The sequence below is a fragment of the Onthophagus taurus genome, chromosome 1 (genome assembly GCF_036711975.1).
Source record: "Onthophagus taurus isolate NC chromosome 1, IU_Otau_3.0, whole genome shotgun sequence".
Lineage (NCBI taxonomy): Eukaryota > Metazoa > Arthropoda > Insecta > Coleoptera > Scarabaeidae > Onthophagus > Onthophagus taurus.
This window is the reverse complement of record NC_091966.1, coordinates 31,215,080-31,234,665: the sequence shown is the minus strand read 5'-3', so window position 1 is coordinate 31,234,665 and position 19,586 is coordinate 31,215,080. Positions and strand designations below refer to the sequence as shown.

At 33.1% G+C, this 19,586-nt stretch overlaps 1 protein-coding gene across 3 annotated transcripts in view; it reads left to right on the top strand.

Moving 5' to 3' along the window:
- The window catches only part of LOC111421251 (Protein furry), an 80,487-nt gene extending 61,286 nt beyond the window's left edge, over positions 1–19,201 (top strand). For 2 of the 3 annotated variants that reach the window (XM_071199667.1, XM_071199665.1), the window contains 19 exons: positions 14–115; positions 173–307; positions 374–593; positions 5,402–5,568; positions 5,625–5,791; positions 5,847–6,133; positions 6,186–7,387; positions 7,445–7,642; positions 7,696–8,176; positions 8,226–8,404; positions 8,465–8,539; positions 12,902–13,081; positions 13,145–13,303; positions 13,427–13,602; positions 13,664–13,853; positions 13,923–14,195; positions 18,149–18,334; positions 18,407–18,719; positions 18,776–19,201. In XM_071199667.1, coding sequence (XP_071055768.1) covers positions 14–115; positions 173–307; positions 374–593; positions 5,402–5,568; positions 5,625–5,791; positions 5,847–6,133; positions 6,186–7,387; positions 7,445–7,642; positions 7,696–8,176; positions 8,226–8,404; positions 8,465–8,539; positions 12,902–13,081; positions 13,145–13,303; positions 13,427–13,602; positions 13,664–13,853; positions 13,923–14,195; positions 18,149–18,334; positions 18,407–18,719; positions 18,776–18,924 — 4,839 coding nt within the window. In that variant the 3' untranslated portion in view covers positions 18,925–19,201. The remainder of the gene's footprint in view (positions 1–13; positions 116–172; positions 308–373; positions 594–5,401; positions 5,569–5,624; positions 5,792–5,846; positions 6,134–6,185; positions 7,388–7,444; positions 7,643–7,695; positions 8,177–8,225; positions 8,405–8,464; positions 8,540–12,901; positions 13,082–13,144; positions 13,304–13,426; positions 13,603–13,663; positions 13,854–13,922; positions 14,196–18,148; positions 18,335–18,406; positions 18,720–18,775) is intronic. The other variant, XM_071199666.1, reaches the window with a different exon arrangement.
- The last annotated feature ends 385 nt before the right edge of the window (positions 19,202–19,586 follow it).

The following is a 19,586-nucleotide window of genomic DNA, read 5'->3' as shown; positions in this document are numbered from 1 at the left end:
TCCTAATTTATAGATCACGAATGAAAGTGGAAGACCTGGTGGGCGAAGAGAAGGTTGGGGTTCTGCTGAAGCAACCGAAATGGTTTTAAATAATATTTTTTATATCACAGCTAAGGTAAAAATCAAAAAAGTTTATAACAACTTTTTAATTTATTAATATTGATCAAAATAGTTTGGTGATAATCATCCTAAAGAACTGGAGGAAATTTGGACCACATTATGTACAACTTGGCCCAATAACATGAAAGTAATCATTCGCTATTTAATAATTATATCTGGGATGGCACCGAATGAGCTTTTACCTTATGTAAATATTTTTAATTTGAAGTTTAGAATAAAAACTTAAGTAATAAAAATAAACCTTTTTTTGTAGGCAAAGCGAGTTATTTTATATTTAGCCAGAGTACAAACGGCTCGATTATTAGATGAGATGATGGTTGAATTACAAACAGTAGAAACTTTAAATTGTTTGATAGAACGAACGGAAACTCCACCTTTTTATAGATTAACCGTAATGAGAAAAGCTTCAAGTCATTCTGATGGTACAGGAGGAGTTGCTGGCCAATCTGATAATAATAGCAGAAATGATTTAGGTAAGAAATCGAATTTAATTTTTTTTATTACAGTTAAACCTCGATATAACGGAGTGTCCGTTCTTGCTAAAATTCGTTAGGTATATCAATAATTTTAATGAACACAAATTCGGACAGCTATCCACACCGTTGCGTTCAGTCTACTTGGCTTTATACAGGTGTTTCTGTATGTCGTGGCATAATTTTAATTACAAATATTAGAGTCAAAATGATGACGATTCGTGTAACAATTTTTGGTCTAATCCAAATCATAAGGTTTGTCGTAGAAAGATAAAATTTGCCAATCTGGATTTTCTTCAGTACAATTATTCTTCAACATTTCTCAAATTAATGGTTATCTATAAATAGTACTTTTTCTAAAAACGCAGCATCAATAGTTCATTTTTCCATCATAGTATGGCAACACTGTACTTGCAACGGACGATCTGCAATTTTTTAATTCTTGTACTCTCAACAAAAGGATGGATACAATTTCTGTTCATGTAGGACATGCCAAGACGTACCTTTGGATATTCTGAAATGTCTAAACTGTTGCTATCAACAGTACTAGGAGTACTACAATCTGGCACAAAATCCAAAATGATTTCTTCTAGTTCGGGTGTACAGATTCCCGTTGTTTACATACTTTTGTCTTAAATTTCCTGTTCCATCTAAATGTCTTTCGATATTTAGAAATGTGTTTCCATTAGGTTGTCAGTACTTACAATAATTGTAAGTTAAACAATTATTGTTTGCATAGACAGCTACGATTAATGAAAACATTCCAAAATCGAGGTTGTATCCTTTTGCAAATATCTCGATAAAGATGCGTCTAATCAAAAATTTCTAAGACAGAAAATAATTTTAAAACGAAATAGGCTTTTAGAATCAAAAAAATAAGAATTTAAGGGTTTATGACATAATAAAAAAGTTTTAAAGAAATAACCTTTGTGAACATCCGGTATAGCATTGATCACGTGGTTCGATATTTTCAATAGTGATCTTAAACGATTTCTTATGATAACATTGCACTATTTGCCAAATTTAGCCTTTCTAAGACAAACCATATTGAAAATATTTAAGAAAATGTTTAAAAATTTCTTAACTTTGAAGGCCATTGAATATCTTAGCCATTTATGGGTTTAGATCAAAAAATTTTAGACGAATCATCATCATTTTCACTATAGTATTTATGATTAAAATTACGCTGCGACTTACAGAAATACTTTGTATTTATACCAAGTTCGTGACGTCAGCGCTGAATAACAATTAAAACTAGAACTCTATCCATGATTTATACATCATACAGACAACTCGGGCAAAGCCTAGTTTGAAAAATAAAAAATTATAGAAGTCTTCAATTTTGCTACACTATCGAAGAAAATTATCAATTAAAAAAAATTGTAACGGCCCATTTGGGAATAATCAGAGTTGGATTTTCTTTATGAGCCCTAACATTTATACAGGGTGGTCCATTTAACTTGACGCAAGTGAATATCTCCAAAACGGTTCATTTAACAGAAAAATTATTCAAATAAAAGTTGTTCTGTACGAAGGTATGACAATATCATTTTTGATCTTGACCTTATTTTGAAGGTAATATGAAGGTCTCGACCAATTTTTTAAATGGCGCTCTATATTTTTTATTGCAAAATATGAACCTATGGACAAAAGTAATTCTTGGAAGACTATTTAAGAACACTCAACAAAAAAAATTCAGAAAAGCTACATCGGATGACCTGGGTTCCATTGGAAAGAGGTCTAAAAGGTTCCGACCTTTGTTCGCCTTAGCCATTTCATAAGTCATAAGAGAATAAGACATAAAAAACTTCTGCTTATACAGGAATAAAAAGTTTGGAACACCTGAAATATCTTCCAAACGAATTTCTTTTTAAAAGAATCCTTTTAGGTGTCAAAGCAGGTGTCAAACAGAAAAATTGATTTACATGCAAAACAAAACAGAAAATGTCAATGAATAAGATACTCAAACTGTTGTCCATTTACTATTTGACAGTGCCCTAACTTAAAAATAAACTCATCTTGCACTCTATCAATTATGTCCGGTTCAATGTTTCTTATCTCGTCCCGAATTCGTACCTTTAAATCGTCGATGTTCGCGGGTTTATTAACGTATACCTTACTCTTTAAATGACCCCATAAAAAGAAATCCAGGGGAGTTAAGTCTGGGGAACGAGGTGGCCATTCTAAAAACCCACGTCGACCTATCTATTTTTGTGGAAAAATATCATCCAAATACGTTCGAACGGGAAGGGCATAATGACGTGGTGCGCCGTCCTGCTGAAACCATAGTTGTTTATCGAATTTGTCCGGTTGATCTCCATCTGGGTATATCGCTATTAGTGTTGGAACCACATCTTCCTGTAAAAATTGCAAATATCTAGCTTTTCATCAAAAGAAAATGGTTCCAATATTCTGTTCCTCACTATATCAGCCCAAACATTAACTTTTCTTAGAGGATTATCAGCAACTCTTAACAAAATTTCAAGTTGCGCATCTTCATTGATTGTGGGACGACCAGATCTTGGCAAGTAGCACACATGCCCATGATCTCTGTATTTAGCAAGAATTTTACTCACCGTGGATCGTGATATTGCTGGACGATCGTTATGTACTTCATTAAAAAGTGCGCAGACTTCCACAGTGGTTCTTCTCACATCTCCGTAACCACACATCATGAGAATTTCAATTCTATCTTTCTCAGAAAGAGACATTTTTTAGAAGATTTCTTGAAATTAACAGTAGAATTATGTATTTTCGAAGAAAATTTGATTTAACTAACGTCACATTAAAGTAATTTTGTATTTCAAACAACTATTCATTTATTTGTTTGTAAAAATATCAATGTAACCATAGCTACGAACAAAGCAAAGCCACTCCTATTATTTCGATAAGTCATGCTATCGCGATAGTTTGAAAGCATTTTCAATTAGTTTCAGCGCCTACTACTAATAAAAAAAATTTTTTCGCAAAATTTTTCTTATGCAACCGAATTCAAAATTTGCTCTAAGATACTCAAAATGTGTTCTTTCAGATTATCGAATAAAAAATTTCGGTTGCCATTTAAAAAAAATGTTGCCCCCTATGACCCCGAAAATGTACGCCACTGTAAAAAAAATGTAGACATAGGAAAAAACGACAAATTTATTATAGTCCTTGACACCTGAAAGGATTCTTTCAAAAAGAAATTCGTTTTGAAGATATTTTAGGTGTTCTAGACTTTTTATTCACCCTGTTTAAAATAATAACATAAAAGCTTATGTCGGCATTTCCTGAATATCGCTTTCAAACACATCATTGGTCAAATTCTTTTAAAATGTAGCGGGTAAAACTAAATTAGCATAAAAGCTGCTTGATACTGTAGATACTCTAAGTGTGGCAGAAAAAGTCGAAATGATTTTTATTTACGTAGAAAGTGGCAGAAAAGTTGCTGATAACATAGCTTATCGAGAGCTTTTTCCTGTTCGAAATAGGCCTTCGAGAAGTGCCGTTTACAGAGTTGCGAATGATTTCACAAAGTGCGGGTCACACTAGGCTGCTTGCCAGCCGCAAGTGTGGAAGCCCTACTGTCAGCCATCAATCAGCTTGGTATGAGCATAAAATTCGCCGCCAGCCGGTGAGTATTTGTCAGCGGCTGGTGAAATTGGACATGTACTATTTTGGTAGCCAGGCAGTGGCGACTAGCAGGTCACGTGACTCACTCGTTCTCACTGCTATCAGCGAGCAGCGCAGTCTGACCACTCAAGCAGCGCATTAGCGGCGAGAAAACCAGCACGTGCCACGTGGTCCTTTGTTTTTGTTCGATGTCTGTTCTGTCAACCCACCCTTAACAACTGCTTAATTAATTGTTTACGTGGACCTACAAACGAAATGGCGAGTAGTGGCAGGCAGGCTTGTTGATGCTATTACCCGCTGCTCATCAGTAACGGGTGGCAAGCAGCCTAGTGTGACCCGCGCTTATCATTGGAAATGTGGAAGCAAGAAAAAGAACTCGGCGCTACAACTATCACCCATACCACATGTCATGCATCAACAGCTTCACGGAGGTGATTTTCAAAATGACTAAATTGTGTCAATGGGCACAATAAACGTGCTATTCTTGAATGAGTCTACTTTTACAAACACGGATTACTCAATAGACAAAACATGCACTATTGAAGTGTTTAAAATTCGAGATGGTTATGTGAAGTAGAACATTAACGCCCTTGGTCGGTTAATGTTTGGTGTAGCATAATCGGTGATAAATTGATCAGTCCATACTTTATTGATGATGTACTGAATGTGGAGAAGTACCGACATTTTTTAGATGACGCCTTACCAATATTACTAGAAGATTTGAGTGTGGAACAAAGACAAAATATGTGGATGCAAAATGATAGGTGTCCAGCACATTTTTCACAAATTGCTTTAAATCCGGATTATTCCAAACGGTGGATTGGAAGGGGTGGTCCGATTTCCTGGCCTGCCAGGTCACCTGATTTAACACATTCTTTTTTAAATTAGTTTACTTTTATCCATAGATTCAGATTTGGAAATCAAAAATATAGAGTGTCATTTAAAAAATTGGTCGTGACCTTCATATTACCTTCAAAATATGGTCAAGGGCAAAAATCGTCATATGGCCCTCTACTTATTCCCCCTAAGTATTATTTGGATAATTTTTATGTTAAATGCACCATTTTTATGTTAAAAATACTGATGTGTTAAATAGATAATATTAAAAGTATGACTTAAAAATATTTTGTCCGTTAAATCGAGGTTTTACTGTACTAGAATGAGGTGATATTAAACATATTAATATTTATTTGCAGTGGTAGAAAAGGGAACTATTCACACAAAAAGACATAGTGGTGAAGATCCTTTAAAATCTGGAACACCCAAACCCGATAAAAGCTTACCCGATTTTAGTGCAAGTAAAAGCCGAAATGTCACAGCTGGAAATATATCAGAAGATCTTTGCACACCAACAACGGATGATGTAATAATCTATTTTGTTTCCCTTAATTGATGTATAACAAAAAAATTTCGTTTTAGGCATCAGAAGACATTTTTTCTTTATCACGACCAACAGCAACCACTGAAAAAATTGATATCTCAATTCCTCAACCTCACCCATTACCAATGCCTGAATATGGTGGTTATTTTGCTCCTTTAACTGAATATCTACCTGATAGTTCCCAACCGATTTCAGGATTCCACAGGTAAAAATAAAAAAAGAATCAAATTAATTAATTTAAATTAATAAAATTAATTTAGATGTAATGTCGCGGTGATGTTACTTTGTGATGTCGTCGTTGATGGGGTTGAATTAGACTGGACAGTACACGTTCCTTTAATGCTACACATTCTATTCCTTGGGATGGATCACACAAGATTCTTAGTTCATCAACATTGCAAGCAATTATTACTAAATTTATTGATAGTTCAAGCACAACATAACGATCATCTTATGGTAGCTCACGTTTTACTTAACAGCAAAACGAATGAGCTTAAATTAGGATTACCCGTTCCACAATTACCTGTGATAAATCATGTTTTTACAGGTTTATAAAAACATTATTATTTTAAAAACCCTTTGTAAAAAATTTTTTTTAGATGCTGATGCAACTTTTGATAGTTACCTTCAAGGACCTATTTCATTAACAAATCTTTTAGAAACAACTAACACCGCAGCCACGATTTCTTTAGGATCATCATCATCATCAACCTCAACCACAACTTCAACGATAATCGAAGATAAAGCTGTTCCGCCTCCTGTTATTGTTACTCCGGAAGATAGCGCAACATGGCATGGGCCGGAAATTGGCCCAAATATGCCTATACAAGAAGTAATAAAATCAATGATTGATTTTTTGGCAGCAAGACAAAATTTACCACTTTGGAATTACGAGGATATCACCGCGAAAGTTTGGCAAATTCGAAGCGCTGAACAAATCGACATTTTCCTTCAACACGTTTTAAGAGTTTTTCAAGATTCTTTACCAAACGCTCATATTAATGAGCGTTGGGCACAAACGGCTCTTCAACTCGGATTGAGTTGTTCATCGAGACACTACGCCGGGAGATCATTACAAATATTTCGATCGCTTCGCGTTCCAATTACATCAAGAATGTTAAGTGATATTTTAAGTCGTTTAGTGGAAACGGTTGCTGAGCAAGGTGAAGATATGCAAGGATATGTCACCGAGTTGCTTCTTACTCTTGAAGCGGCTGTAGATTCTTTAGAGTCCGATTTTCGACCTTTAGATTATATGAGAGATTTCTTTAAATCCACCCCTAATTTAAATAATAAAGAAAACGCTCTTTGCAAACGAACGGGAGCTCATTTAATGTATGGAGATGGAGCACCCCCTTTTCCTTACTTAAACCAAGTTGGTCACGCAAGAAGTACAAGCTATTCAGTTTCGTATTGTTTAAGAAAAACATCTGGATCACCAGCAACTGATCCAAAAGAATTAAGAAATCGTCTTGGGGGTGTTGAAGGAGACGGGAGACAAAATAACATTGGGAAATATTGTTCGAATTTATCCAGATCTAGATCGGCGCAAAGTTTAAAGTTATTAGGAGATTCCGCTACTCAAGATGATAAAATGACGATTTTAGCTCAGTTATTTTGGTTATCAGTTTCTTTATTAGAATCTGATTATGAACACGAATTTCTTCTTTCTTTGAGATTATTAGGACGAGTTATGCATAGATTACCTCTTGATAGGCCAGACGCTAGAGATAAAGTTGAAAAATTACAGTCACAATTGAGGTGGACTTCTTTTCCAGGGGTACATGCACTTTTATTAAAGGTAAAGTTTTAAAATTCTAATCAAGTGTTTTCTAATCATTTGAAATTTTATTTTAAGGGTTGTACACATCCTAATATTTATGAACCAGTTGTGGCATTACTTTCCCAATTCACTCCATTATTAGATCTCGTAGTTGTTGATCCAACTCAAAGTATTGCATTTCCAATGAATGTTATAGGATTATTACCATATATGCTTTTAAATTATGAGGATGCTAACGAGTTGTGTATAAGAAGTGCTGAAAATATTGCACAAGTAAGTTAAAAATATAATTCATAAATCGTTTTGTTTTAATATTTTTGATTTAGGTTAGTATAGAGAAAAGTAAAAAACTAGAAAATTTAGGAACTGTTATGAATCTCTATAGTAGAAGAACTTTTTGCAAAGAAAGTTTTCAATGGACAAAATGCGTTGTTAAATATTTATACGACACGTATTCCTATTTAAGCTTGCCAATGTTAACATTTTTGGTGGAGGTGTTGGAAAAAGGGCCGAATAATCTCCAACAATCCGTTTTAAACATTTTACACTGTATGTTACATTACGTCGATTTAGCTTCGGCAGCTTCTCAACCAATTAACGCAGATTTACTAAGAGTAATTGTGAAATATATCGAAGGTGCTCATTGGAAGGAATCTCTAAAAATATTAAAATTGGTTGTTACAAGAAGTAGCAGTCTTGTGGCACCTCCAACTTCTTTACATTCCCATTGGGAAAGTACCTTAACAACAACTACTCCTCACCCGTCGTTTTCAGAAATTGATGTTTTTGGGAAGAAGGAATTACCAGGTAAGAAAAAATAATAATTTCGGGTTTCAATTGATGTGTATTATTAAAGGCAGGACAATGGATTTCACTTTTGATATGTCCCAAACTCCTGTTATTGGTAGAAGATTTTTGTCAAAAACGGAAGAAAACGTTCAATCGAAAACTGTGGCTTCTCCAAGAAGATCTTGTTCGTTAAGTCCAGCTGATACAGCACCATTTTCTGGGTGGAAAAGACCTTGGATGTCTCAGGTAAATAAATTCTACTTAAAAAAATTATTAATTACTATCAAAATATTTTTATATTTTTAGGGTCGTGTTAGAGAATGTTTAGTAAATTTACTAACAACTTGTGGTCAACGTGTTGGTTTACCAAAAAGTCCTTCAGTGAGTATTAAGATTTACATTATTTATAATTTAAGAACAAACTGCACACAGTAAGTTGTGTATAAAACTAATCTTTGAATATTTTTGAATTAAATTAATTGACATGTGAAGAATTTTGAAGATATCTAGCATGAATTTTGTGTTCCTTTAGTATGTTTTTAACTCCCCAAAGTCCAAATTCGTCTTTTAAAATATTATCTTTTCCTCTAGGATGATATGATAAACACAATTTATTCGAAGGTAAATAATAAAATGTATTCCCATAAAAAAAGGAAAGTTTTCTACTGTGTTTATTCCACCTGCAAAAATTTTAATTTTATTATAATAATAAGAAAAAAAAAACGTTAGGACGGTTTTCTATGATTCTCACGCTTTAAAATAGGCAGAATTTTTAAAATCCTAAACTCTTTAACGCAGTTGGATGTGGAAAAATATGTATTATTTGTAAAAATGTAAATATTAACAGTTATAGTTGATGATGATTATGATGATTCTTGTTTTGAATAGCAATCTTTTTAGTTTTTTTATTTTAAATGTATATGGAGGAGTTGGTAAGAGAGATTCATATCATAATCAGAAAACTTATTTATTGGAGACGAAGAATATTCTTTAGATTTTTATGACGCTGCAAGATATCATTCCTTCATTTCAGTCAAATTATTACCATTTGATTGCTTTTTCTTTCAAGGGCAGATGAGGTATATGTGCGATATTTGTTGAGCTAAAGTCTGAGGCGGTCTAATATTAGTAAGCAGTGGCGTTTCCTATAGTTTGCCTAATAAGTTTCGGGGTTTGGAGAATAGCTGACAAACTTATCAAGTTGTGAGAAATTGGGTTTTAAAACATTTCGACAAAGATGTAAAGAATATTTGTATTGTTTTATCTCATGTTTTTCTGCAATACCATAATAAGTATGGTGCCCAAAGAAAAATTCTCAACATTTTTGGACAAGATTACTTAATGCTATTATTGAGAAGGAATATGCCTAAAATTAATATTAGAGGATTTAAGATGACAAGCAAATTAATCCTATTTTATTTAAATTATATTTTACTTGCATGAGGATCTACTTTTTATTCTCCATTGTTGTTGTCATAGTTTTACTACCACCGTGATCATCATCCTTGTCATCTCCGTTCTCATCATCACTAACTTTTCCTTCCTATTCCTTTTTTCCTCCCACTTCTAGTACTTCACGCGTTCTTCTTCTTGTGATACAAGATACCTAGCATTTTCAGTGCTTCATACTAATGAAAATGGTGTATCTCTGGAAATATTCCAGAGTAGAGATAAGAAGACACTAAAAGCATTTTAAATATATCTTGAACTTCGTTTACACTTCGTAGCATAACCACTGTATTTCGTTATATCGTTGTTTCTTACTTTACTTGCCTCATCTGATAGTTGCCCTATTGAAAGTAAATTCTCAAATATATTCGGTCTATGAATAACAATTTTATTAAAAGTGGTGGGCATTATTAAGTATAGTTATAGTATACGAATAAATTAAATAAAGGAGGAGATTTATTCTTAATCCCAATATTAAACTTAAAATCATTTTAAATTGTAATTTTAGACTTTGTGTACATTGTTTTTCACTTCCACTGCTAAATTATGTTCTTTCAAAAGTTTGTAGTAATAACTAGAAATTCGTTCATCTCCCTAGATATTAGAGAAAATTCTTAAAATCTTTGGAGAGTTTTTGGATAACAGCAAGAAAGTCTAGATTTTCTTAGTAATCACTGAATACTCTTGGAAATACTTGCAAATGGTGTGAAATGTTTAAAAATCCTTGAAAACACTGAAATTTTTATAGAAATTTCTAGATATCAGAAATAAATTCCCTGGGAGTTGAAATTATTATTAATTCTCTAGAAATTAATATTACAAGATGGTCAAGGTCTTCTGTTTCGTTTTATATGAAAATTTATAAAAAAGCTGCTCTATTTAGTGCACTAAATTTTATGAAAACTACTTAGAATTTAAATATTATTTATTGGTGATCTCAAATATGTCATTAAAGTTATTATATGTATGATATAAAGTATAGTATAGTAAGTAAGGAACTGTACTTGGATGGACCATGTATCTGCTTTACATTTCGAATAAACACAAACATCCAATCAATTAAGAATAGCTGCTGGGAAATGTTTACGAAAGATATGGAGAGTGGATGTGGTGGTCAGAGGAAAAGTATGGAATTTATCGAGAAACAAAAAGGAACCAGTAAAACAGTTCATACAACGTACAAAGAATAGAAAAGGGTTGAGTGAGAAGTATATAAAAATCATATAATAATCTCTTTATTGGTTTTATGATTTATACAATTTACTATAATATATATATTGCTAAACTTAATTAATCCTTGACCAATTTTAACCGCCATCAGGTTACAATTATATGCTCCCTGTTCTTCCTGGCGGTCCGGTAAAAATTATGAGCTAATTGAACAATAAGCAAGAAAAAAAAAACAAAAAAAACAAAATTCACTAAGCAGAAAATAAAAAAAATAAAAATAGGAAAGAACGACAAACCACTTACTTTAGTACTTTTAATCAAATAAAACTAAAATATCAATAAAAAGTAACAAAAACCCTGCACACACGTCCTTATCACACAGCGCTCTCTCTTTTGTGATATGCTGCACAGACGATGCAATCTTAATCTCTGAAGATGGATTCAAGAAAAAGGCAGAGAAGTATTATATGGAAATCTGTGTATAGAAAACGCAGCCGCTAACAATAGCAAAAGAACGTGGAATAAACATCACTAGCAATAGAAAGCTGAGACGAAGGGCGGAAAACACCACAACAAAAAGGTTTGTCAGAACCACAGAGATGAAAACTCTTCGAGCAATTGGCGGCTACTCTCCGATGCTGGATCGCATAAGAAGTGAAGACACCAGGGCAAAATGTGGGGCGTAATACACTTCATAGTAAGATAGAATCAGATGGCCGAGAGACAGTCGGAGATAATGTCGGGAGCATGCCAGAATACATATTGCCAAAAATCGCCAGAGAGGGAATACCACATGGGACCAGACCTCCGGGCCATCCCTCAAAAAGGTGGTATGAAAGCTGGAGTTCAGCATCGCAGTCGAACTATTGAAAAAAAATAGAGCCGAGTCCTGTTATAAGAAGAAAAAGTTATTTATAAGACGTAACTGTAGAAAACTTAAATCGTAACAACGCACTACCCATGGAAAACCATGAGTTAGTTGGCAATACATCTGTACACTGATCTAGGTGTAAGCATATATGGATGAAACTGTACTTGAGTTATGTAATATTTAGAATCTAAGGGTAAACTTAGCATAAAGAGCTCCAGATGGCAGCAATGAAAGAAGTAATTGTATTGCTTAGTTTCAAGTTCAAAATCAGATTGGAAAAAGATTATTAAATAAAGCTGAATACATCTCCGTTAAGTGTACATCTGAAGTCTAATCTATTATTCTGGATTTACCGGTTTCAACTTTGAAATAGCTGTATGCAATCTTATATAGTGTCGCTGATATGTATGTAGACGGTCAGTTATTTCCTAAAGTAAGATAGCTACCGAAAAATGTTAAGATACAAAAGTTTTAATGCTTTTTAAAATCCATTACAGTAAAGACAAATAAGTATGTATACAAGGTCAGTCAAAAAGTTATTACGAAACAAAGTTACGTTTTCTTTAATAGGACACCTGTATATTATTCCATCATAAACCTAAAGTTAACCGTTTTCGAGATATTAACTAATAAACAAATTCTAATCTATAAACAGTTTCTTGATTCATTATTGACTTTACGTTTTGCTTCTTGCTTGTCATCAGATACTTTGTCCCGCGAATTATAAGTATGATTTTAAAGTTAAATTATATAATAATAAAATAAGTTTAAAAAATGGTAAGGTTTACGACTTAAGTAACAATTTTGTATCGAAATTAACGACTTTTTTATTAACATCGAAATGATCTGCGTTAAAGAGTTAATTAGTACAATTTAGTCACTTTTCACACGATTTCCCCTCATTATTAGATTTTAGTCTTCGTTTAGCGGTAGTTATTTGCATGTTTCAGTGTTTTTGTTTCTCTGTCACAAGCGATAACGTTCAATGCGGACTGAACGTGCACAAAGTATGTAAATACACTATTTGAAAAGTAAACTTTATTCCTCTAAATAAAATAAGTTCACTCTACACTATAAAAACACTGTAGCTTCTTTTTTGTGCTTCGTAAATTTTTTTTAATGTATTGGATTATTATTTTAATCAAAATAAGTTTCAGATTGATTTAGCTAATTAATAAGAATTCTTACATTTATTTGCAAAAACTATTCTTGCCTAAGTTTTTTAATCAAAATTAAACGACACGAAATTCCAGGTTATCTTTAGCCAAAGCTCGGATATCTTGGAACGACAATCGAGCATGGCCTCAAGCACCGAAGAAATGTCGGGGGCTAATAATGATCTTAGCGGCGGATCTAGAAGAGATGACGCAACGGCTGATTTCGGAGTGTTTAAGGACTTTGATTTCTTGGAATATGAAAGTGAAAGTATTGAGGTAATCTTTTAATCTTTTCACGATCAAATCATCTTATTTGCATCATATTTTTTTGGTCTTTAGGGCGAAAGCACTGATAATTTCAATTGGGGGGTCCGCAGAAGACCTTTAAGCGAAGGCGAAGAAGAACAACCGAGTTTACGACAGCTAGAGGACAGCATAAGTGAACAAACTCCTGTATTAACCGTCAGAAAGGTACACGTGTGTCCCTTTAACCATAATGTGAGTTGCGTTTTTGCTTATTTTGTATTTCGTCTTGGCATTTTATCTTCGTTTTCTTCGTTATTTATTCCTATTGTTTGCTTAAAAGAATATATTTGCATTTTAAATTATTATTAATGATAGCGAACTGGTAATGAAGAATCTTCAGATGATGAAATTGGGTCGGAATCTCCTTTAGATGAAATTGCTGTCGCCCCAGAATTTGAAACTAGCTCAGCAGGGGTTAGTGCTGTTTTTCCACCATCTTCTTTGAGCTTAACAAGAACCAGACATGATTCAAGCGCACGATCTGATACAAGGTAAGATTTATTTAATTGGGGGATATAATATTAATAATGTTATTTTTTTGTATATAATTAGTGGATCAAGTGCTGGTGATTTAGGAGATGTAACACCTTGCAATGCTTCTCCAAATCTTTCTGGATTAATGCCTTTAAGATCAATGACGAGAAGCGACACATTAGAAACTTGGTCTTCGTATGTACAAAATAACATGTCAAATCCTGCGAATCCTTTGCAAATTTTCCACCAACTACAAAAATTAATAAGGGTAAGTTTTAAAAATCTCTTATATTTGCGTAAATATTATTCTAAACTCAACTATTTCTTTTTGTTGTAGAGTATTGCAAATTCTACGATCTCAATCACACAAGAATCTTGTTCTTATTTAACACAACCGGAAGCGGGAAATCTCCCATCAGTGAAAATAATGAGTTCGAGATTAAACTCGATGATTGATATTGTATCATTAAGAATTCTTCCTGTTCATTTTATTTGGTTCAATACAGCAACATTGAATAATCAGAAATTAATGGAATCTTTAACTTATGGAATGTTTGAGGTTCAAGAACATTTGGGGACATTTTGTGATAAACGAGATCAAACTACAATGGTAATAAAATGAATTATTACAGGGTGTCACAAAAGTCGGGTAGCACGGTATATCTGTTGATAAAAACATTTCATGATTGATTGGCTCAACCTCTTTATATGTTATATACAATTTTATAATTTATAATATTAATGTTTTATTTTTCTGTACTATTTGAGATCATTCAAGTATCTCCTCTTCATTACTTATATTATTGGTGACTAAATCTTGTGATGTTTTTCTGTCCTAGGCCATTATGACATTATGACATGGAGCAAGACATTATGTCTTGCTCCTTAACAGTTTTTTTTACATTTTTTGTGAATTTTTGACTAAGTTTTTTGATTAAATCTGTTATTTTTGACATGTTTAGTTCCTTATGAAGTTGGTCGTTTCTAACATACCATAGTTGGGAGGCCTCACAGGTAGCCTTATTCTGGAAAGAACTTCCAGGTCACAGAGGTTTTATACCTCAGCAAAGGGGATCTAAGGTTGCTTTCAGATTTCCTAACCGGCCATGCGTTCCTAAAATACCACCTCTTCCATATTAGACAAGCTGGGGATCAAAGTTGTCGACTTTGTAACGATGAGTCAGAGACTGCTGAACATATACTGTATGAATGCGTCGCCAGAGGCCGCCTAAGACACAAAATTATCGGTAAAGTTCGCCTAACGCCCACCGACATAAAGGAACAAGACCTTAGCGCAATACTGAGGTTCATAAAGGACCTACATTTGCCCTAAACTTTTGGCCGGCCTTAGGCATCGTTCTCCAGTTGCAACTGTTACTGGTATTGTTAGCAGAATAGGCAGAGTTATCCAGATGTTAGGAAACAACTCTTAAAATGAGTGCTTTTTGATCAAATTCAAATCTTCAGTATGGGTAGTCTTCCAGGTAATGTTGTAGACTCAAGATTTTGTCACACAATAAGTCTTCATTAATCCAATTTAGAGTTGAGTATTAGTTTTTTTTTGCAGTGCAGAACAATGATTTAACAACTGTTCTTTATTTTACTTTTCTTTTATGGCAAAAAAATTCCCAGTAACATTTCCATTTTTTTAGGTACACTTATTGGTTTTAATGTGTCTTAGCCACTTTTTGGGTTTAAAAATTAGCTTGTTCGAACCCTAACTATTAGTCGGTAATTTTTCAAACATGAACAACATTTTTTAAGCATTTCTGTAATATGAACGAAGTCGATATTGGGTGACCACATTTATTTAAAAAAGAATATCATACCATGTTATAAGAGAAGTTATAAAGTTAAAATCTTTCAGCTATTCTGTAAGTGTTATCACTTTGTGTGACGTCGTAGAATCGTTTGGTTTGGTATCTTCAGCCAAAGACGCTAAAGCATTATCTTTTATTTCGGGATTCCCAGCGAGTATTGCTTAATTTTTTAAGGATGTAGATTTTCAAATGCTCCCTTAACATTTTCCATCTATTTACTGATGTTGCAAATAAAGTAAATATTTTTTGCAAGATTCCGAATAAAGATTAAAAGTTTAAATTATAATTGTGACATTTACATGGTATAAAGAAAGCGACCTAACGAATTAAGGTCGGTAATTCTCTTTTGCAAGCCCTTTTGCAAGTTTTTTTCCTTTCATTTTACCGCCATTATCATATTCCCTGCAACCGCTAATATTGAGATTGTAATCACTCAATATTTGTAAAATAGCTTCTGTGAGACTTGCACCATTTGTTTCATCAATTTCCAAAAATGTAATGAAATATTCTTTACATCCTTGGTTATGTCAGTGCACCTTAATGTTAGTGAGAGTTACTCTTTATGGCATATATCAGGAGTACAGTCAGCTATGATTGCAAAATGCTTTGAATTCTTTACGTGGCATAATATTCTGGATTTAACTTGCGATGCCATTAATTCTATCAATTCATTTTGTATATTTTTGCCACAATAATGGACCTTTCATTGCTAATTTGACATACTTGTTCATGACAGGGGCAAATCTTGCCAATAATTGTGCGAGCCCTAAAATTTCCTATTATTTGAAGTAAATAATTTATAAGAAGACCCTCTGAAAGTCAGATTATTTTCAGCTGAATATAATGTAATCTGCATCAGCCATTGAAGCACATTTTTCCACCGTAAACTTTCCTTAGAAATAAATTTTTGTGTTTCTTTGTCTATAATTGGATATTTAACAGCCTCACTTGATCATTCTACAGCTTCGTTGTTAGTTAATACCACTGAAAGCTTTCGGAATCTACTTATTTGAAGTAAATGAAGAGGTAAGAAATAAAACTGTACAAGTGCATTTCTGACTCAAAACGAGTTTTGTGCAGATTTGGGTAATGTATGAGTAAAATTGTTTGGTGGCATATCATATATAATTGAACATAATCACAAAATTACAACAGTCATATGGATTTAAAAAAACTTTAAGCCCGATTTTTTCCACTTTGCCTTGCGTGCAGTTATACCCTTTGCTTCTAACTCATTCAATTGTGTTTTAGCTGGGTTTACTACAATTTCTCATTTATTAGCCCATGTGCATACGATATCCTCTATAGTTTTAATTGTTTATAGTTTTAATTTTTGGAAGTTCTTATTTTGATTTGGTACGTTCCTGTTTTAGATGTAGGAACTTGTATTTGAAGCCGTCCAGCCACACCTCATCGAACGCTTGGCGAAATAAACTATTACTGTATAACGCTTCAAATTCCCTTTCGATGGCTTCAATAACCCTTTGCAATTGATGAATGATTTTGAATCCAAATTGATATGGCGGGGTAGTCTTTTCTGCTTTGGATTACTTTTTCTAAGATTTTTGATAGCCCTACCAGTAAGCTAGAGTTGTGGAAAAACTATAATGGACATACTTCCATTTATCTGGAAAATATCCATTTTTCCACAAACTGCGGAAGCTGTTTGATTATTTTTTTATCTTTAGCGGGTGATTTTGGTTCTATTTCACTAGGGACTGGTGTATGATTTCGATGTAATTTAATACATTTATTTTGTCCATATTTTTATTGTAGTGGAAGGTCGATAAACCTTTTCCAAGTATGTAATCGCTAAATAGGTTGGTTTGCTATCTTTGATTGGGCCTATAGTTTGGTTCTGCTGCGTTAGCTTTTTTTGTTGTTTTCTACACACCAGGATCATTGTTTTTTTCATACATTTTTGTTTGTTGGTGATAAACATTTTGTTAATACACAATGTACAAAGTAAACACAGGCCTTCGTCAGAAGGGGGGAACATAACCACCATGGCGGAGAGGTACTCGTCGTCGAGATCGTCTCATTCCTTCTAAAGGGCTCGTTTCAGACTGTCGATATTCTTATGCGGAGTAGCACAGGTCTTGTTCTCAAAGACCGACAAATCAGGCCCACTCCGTGGAGGTGATCATGGCTGGAAAATTGATCCACTGTTGAACCACCTTAGCCTTGTGCGCAGGCGCTGAGTTCTGTTGGAATGTCTAGGGGCATTCGTTGAAGTAAGACTGGCTCTAAGGAAGCACTTCCTTCATCAGAATCTCACGTAGCGACCACTCTCATTTCTTTCTGAACCATTTGCACAACAATTCTATCGTTTTGACCGTCAAATTCACTTTTTTCACCATTTTTATGAGACTCCTCTTGGAATTCTGGTGGATCTTGTCATTCTTGACCATGATGAGGTCAGTCTTTGATCTTCCACTTCTGGGACAATCCTCGATGCTACTGGTCTCCCAATAACGATAGATTATAATTAAGATATCTCTTCCGAGTTACTTCTAACTCATTCTCAAAATAGTGGTGTGATCTATATCGGTCCTGACAACGCACAAAGCAATCCTTTGGACTTTTTTAGGATTCTTTAGCAACAATACGACTAACATCCGTGCAAAATTTCATATTCATACAACAAAAACGAACAAAATTACAACATCGCAAAGTTAGCCTCCACATTTGTGACACCCTGTAGAATAAAGCGTAAAATTACATTAAAATGATTCAATTTTAGTATTCTGATTCTGTTAAAACATCATTAAAACTAGAACAATTAAGTGGACAAGGAGATCATCAAAACGAAGATTATTTACTTGATTTAGGTAAAGCGTTGTATAAATTACATTTTCAATTGCTTTTATTAATAGAAGCTGCAAATAAAATGATCTCAACTTTAAATACAACTTTAAAAAACACTCAGGTAAATATTCTAAATTTAAATTTTCTTGCATTGCGTTCTAAAATAATTAAAAATTATTATTTTGTTTGTTAGTACAAAGATGTAACTGGTGAAATCATCTCAATAAAGAGCGCTTTAGCTAGAGTTATTGAAGATACTGAAGCTGATGGTGGAACTCCAACCCCAGTATCTTCGACAGCAGCTTCTCCAGCTCCAACCACACTGGAAGAATTAGAAAATTCGTTATATGAATTGATTACGAATGAAAAATGGCAAGGTGCTTTATCTTTGGTAAAACATAATCGCGGACAATTTTGTAGTGATAGAGAAGCAACGATGGAAATTGAAGATGATATTGTGCTAATTTTAAATAGTTATTGTAAAAAATTGATTACTGAAAGACCAGGTAAATACAAATTTTTTTTTTCAAATTAATAAGTTTATTCTGTAATGTTTTTTTAGATTGTTATATCATAACAAATCAAGATATGGATTTGGGTGATGTTTTTGGAAGATTATTCCAATTATCAGCAGCTGTAACCGACTTAGAAAGTGTTATCAAAGATCGCGATCAATCTGATACTTCTTTAGCGAGTCATTCGAAAGATTAGCGCCAAAATAATTTTAATGAAATTTTATTTTCGGTGTCGACGTGTTTCTGTTGTAGATATTAAAATGAATATCTAAAAAAAATAGTGATGTATCTCATATTCTTTTTTAGTTTTTAAACATTTTTAGGATTAATTTTATATTAGTAATATAGATCAACAATTAATTTTTCCTAAAATTAAGTAGCAAGAAATTTTTAGTTTCTTTTTGTATTACTTCTATTTTTTTTGTGTATGTAATAATCTTTAGGGATTTAGTAAATAAATAAATCAATGTCAAGTTAAAACTTTTTAATTAAGTGCCCTCTCCTATACAATAGAGAAGTGATCGGGTCTAGTTAATAAATAAATTAAAAAATAATAAAATTGTTGCAAAAAATACATTCAAAAATTTCCATTTCTATTTATTTCATTTAAAAATGATGTAAAATAAATAAACGCGTCCTTAAAATTATTTACACTCTACAATCTTAAACGAGATAACATTTAATTTTAATTTTAGCTTTCAACTTTCATAATAAAAAACTTTAAATTATTAAATAATTATTACGTAAAAATTGACCTTCACAAAACATATACACATCCTAAAAGATAATCTTAAATTTTTTTTGAAGCGCATTGGCGGTCGAATTTTATCAGAAATTTCGAGGTGAACCTGTAATAGA